This window comes from Colobus angolensis, unplaced genomic scaffold (assembly GCF_000951035.1).
Source record: "Colobus angolensis palliatus isolate OR3802 unplaced genomic scaffold, Cang.pa_1.0 Scaffold133, whole genome shotgun sequence".
In the NCBI taxonomy this organism is placed as follows: Eukaryota; Metazoa; Chordata; class Mammalia; order Primates; family Cercopithecidae; genus Colobus; species Colobus angolensis.
In genome coordinates this window covers 3,673,169-3,677,062 of record NW_012114411.1, presented here as the reverse complement: position 1 = coordinate 3,677,062, position 3,894 = coordinate 3,673,169, and the positions used below count along the sequence as shown (strand labels likewise).

Sequence of the window (3,894 nt, the reverse complement as noted above, 5' to 3'; positions counted from 1 at the left end):
TACATGTGTAGAACTGATACAGCTAGGCTTGGGGGCTCACGTGTGTAGTCCTAGCACTTCAGGAGGCCAAGGTGGGACAATTGTGTGAGTCCAGGAGTTCGAAACCAGCCTGGGCAATACCACAAAACCTCATGTCTACAAAAAAAAAAAAAACCTTAAAAATTAGCCTGGTATAGTACCGTGTGCCTGTAGTCCCAGCCACTCAGAAGGCTGAGGCAGAAAAATCACTTGAGCCCCGAAGTTTGAGGCTATAGTGAGCCGTGATTGCGTCATTGCATTCCAGGCTGGCTAACACAGCGAGAGTCTGTCTCAAAAATGAATAAATAAAGGAGCTGATGGACAATGGAAACGTGGTATGTCAGAATGTGTGGAACACAGTTAAATTTGTCCTTGAAGAGAAATTGATAGCATTAAATAGAATAGATATATTAGAAAAGAAGCTGGGCGCAGTGGCTCACACCTGTAATCCCAGCGCTTTGGGAGGCTAAGGCGGGGGATCACCTGAGGTCAGGAGTTTGAGACCACTCTGGCCAATGTGGCGAAACCCCATCTCTACTACAAAACATTAGCCAGGCATGGTGGTGGGTGCCTGTAGTCCCAGCTGCTCAGGAGGGTGAAGCTGGAGACTTGCTTGAACCTGGGAGGCAGAGGTTGCAGCGAGCTGAGGTCACGCCACTGCACCCCAGCCTGGGTGACAGAGCGAGACCCTGTCTCAAAAGGAATAAATGGGGGAAAAGCCATTTCATACATGAAAATGTAAGAATCCTCCTAAAGATGGTAACTGAATCTGGCAGTATTAAATAGCATATCCAATAAGATGTTTTATTCCAGAAATGCAAAAATATTTTAACACTCAAACCTTAGACACTGTAAGTTTTAGGACATTAGTGGACTAAAAAGATGAAAAATCACATTCATCTATTCATCAGATACTTACTGAATGTCTCTGTTCTGATGGCAGGGGAAAATGTACCAGGGAGCATTCTGTAGCACTTAGAACCAGTGCATGAGGCTGGGTGCAGTGGCTCACGCCTGTAATCCCAGTACTAGGGAAAGCCGAGGTGGGTGATCCTGAGGTCAGGAGCTCGATCTTCAGGTGATCCTGAGGTCAGGAGTTTGAGACCAGCCTGGCCAACATGGCAAAACCCTGTCTCTACTAAAAATACAAAACATCAACCGTGCGTAGTAGCGAGTGCCTGTCATCCCAGCTACTTGGGAGACTGAGGCAGGAGAATCGCATGAACCTGAGAGGCGGTGGTTGCAGTGAGCTGAGGCCACACCACTGCACTCCAGCCTGGGTGACAGAACGAGACTCCGTCTGAGAAACAGAAACAAAAAAAAACAGTGTATGAAGCGTCCATGTCATGGACTCATGCAGACGGTGTTCTGAGGCACAAAACTTAGCACACATGACCACGTTTGTAGGCACAAAACTTAGCACACATGACCACATTTGTAGGCACAAAACTTAGCACACATGACCACGTTTTTACAAAGCCTCAACATTCAGAGGGAGAGGGGAATGGGAGTGGTAGGGATGGGAAGATGAAGGAGGAAAAAATGAATTCATGGAAATAGAATTGTGTCAGAGGATTATATGCATTTACAAGGCATTTACTACATATTGCCAAATCTGCCTCAAGACAGGTATTATTTTTGCTTTACAATTTTTTTGTAGCTGTTAAAATATTTATTACAGTGTAATCAGAATTGTTTATATAGAGAGTCTGAAAGTTCTCTTTGCCACGTTTCTGTGTTTTAGATAGCAAAGGCATATAAAGCCATGAAAAACTGGTATATACATGGTCTCTTATTTTGTTTTTATAGGTATCTATTGAAATCGAGACTCCTACCCAGATACCTTTAGTGGATGAAGCATCAGGAGAGGTAACTAAATATTAAATATTGATTAAAAAAATAGTGCTAAAATGATTGTTTATCTTTCTGTTTGATTTTGTAGTCAGATGCTCTCCCCCTCAGCTATGCCCTCAATCTTTCCCTTTGATTTTGAATGCTTATTTAACCAAAAATAAAAATCTAATAATTGAGTGGGGTTTTAGGGGCAAAAAAAATCCATTTGTGATTGTGTAACTCCATTTGGGCTGGACTCACAAAACTACCATAGACTGAGTGGCTTATACAATAGACACTTGGCGCTTAAGGTTCTACAGACTCGAAATCCAAGATTCAGTCTCCAGCAGATTTCGTGTCTGGTGAGGGCTCATTTCCTGGTTCTTTTTTTTTTTTTTTTTTGAGATGAAATCTCACTCTGTCACCCAGGCTGGAATGCAGTGGCGTGATCTTGGCTCACTGCAACCTCCACCTCCTGGGTTCAAGCGATTCTCCTGCCTCAGCCTCTCTAGTAGCTGGGATTACAGGCGCCTGCCACCACGACCAGAGCCCAGCTAATTATTATATTTTTAGTAGAGAGGGGGTTTCACCATGTTGGCCAGGCTCGTCTTGAACTCCTGACCTCAAGTGATCCACCCGCAATGGCCTCCCAAAGTGCTGGGATGACAGGTGTGAGTCACTGTGCCTGGTCACTTCCTGGTTCTTAGATGCTGTCTTTTCCCTGTGTCCTTCCAAGGTAAAGGGGCAAACGAGCTCCCCTGGGCGTTTATAAGGGCACTGATGTCATTCACAGGGCTTATATGCGCAACAACTAATCACCTCCCAAAGGCCTCCTAATAAAACCACTTTGAGGGTTAGGATTTCAACATAGGAATTTTGGGGAGGGACATGAACATTCAGTCCTTAACAGGGATGTATTTATTTCCCATGTTGTAAAGGATTGGGCATGGCTTATTTTTTGTCACATTTGTTCCGTATTACATGCTAATGATGGGAACCCTTGTGTTGCTATTACTACATGATGTTATTGTCACATTTACTGAGTTTTATAATGTTCAGAATTTAAAATGGTGAGTAATATTTTTGCAGCAAATTCATGTATATTGTACTTTTTTTCTGATTCCTTATTCAGTGGTAAAAATTTATTTTTCGTCATTAAATTTTGAAGTAGTACTTTTGTGAATATATGGTTTTAATAAGTAGGACTATAGACATACCCACCCACCCCTTGTTTTTAACCTTACAGCTGGTAGGTGTTTTCCTATTTTGGTTAATATTGGTTTTGTAGCTTGATTATAGCACACTGCTTTGCCATGTTTAACTCTGAGGGTGTCTTGTGTTGTTTGAATGTGATCTGAACAGAAACTGACTTTTTCAGATATTTCTTCTTTGGAGAAGATCAGACAGTTGAAGTTGAGGTATTCCTCCTATCAAATTATCCTGAGGGAGGACCACAGAGCCACTTCAGGGAAGATTAAAAAGGAAAAAAAATAAAAATAAAAAAGGATAGGTGAACCTTTGTAAATGCCATCCTGGACTCTGCAAACTGCTTTTCCAAGGAATCCTGTGATTGGTCTGTGGCCTTGTCACAATCAGGGATATTGGTGAAAAACATTCCCTAAGCTGGGGGCTGACAGCAGGCAGACTTTTGAGCAGTCTTGCCCCCACTTTGATTTTTTATGTTCTTTTTGTATGTGCATTGTTTATCCAGCTCCAACCGGGGGAGATCCATTTGAAAGGGTCTTCGAGCATGAATGGAGACTTCTGTGAGGAGTCCCTGTCACCGAGCAGTGACCTTGTGTGTGCAGAGTTCTCCCCACTTACTGATGGCTGGAGAGGCAGTAGCGCCCGCAGGTCTTGCCCTTGCCAAACAGTTTGATGTACAGTGTGAATTGGGACCAGGCGTCGTCCAGGCTTTAAACTTTTTTTTTTTTTTGAGACTGAGCCTCACTCTGTCACACGGGCTGGAGTGCAGTAGGGCGATCTTGGCTCACTGGAACTTCCACCTCCTGGGTTCAAGCGATTTCTCTTGTCTCAGCCTCC

At 43.4% G+C, this 3,894-nt stretch overlaps 1 protein-coding gene across 8 annotated transcripts in view; it reads left to right on the top strand.

Annotated features, from left to right (window-relative positions):
- The window catches only part of DCLRE1C (DNA cross-link repair 1C), a 47,144-nt gene that overhangs the window by 12,697 nt on the left and 30,553 nt on the right, over positions 1-3,894 (top strand). For all 8 annotated transcript variants that reach the window (XM_011934261.1, XM_011934257.1, XM_011934263.1 and 5 more), the window contains one exon: positions 1,828-1,887. In XM_011934261.1, the coding sequence (XP_011789651.1) occupies positions 1,871-1,887 (17 nt within the window). In that variant the 5' untranslated portion in view covers positions 1,828-1,870. The remainder of the gene's footprint in view (positions 1-1,827; positions 1,888-3,894) is intronic.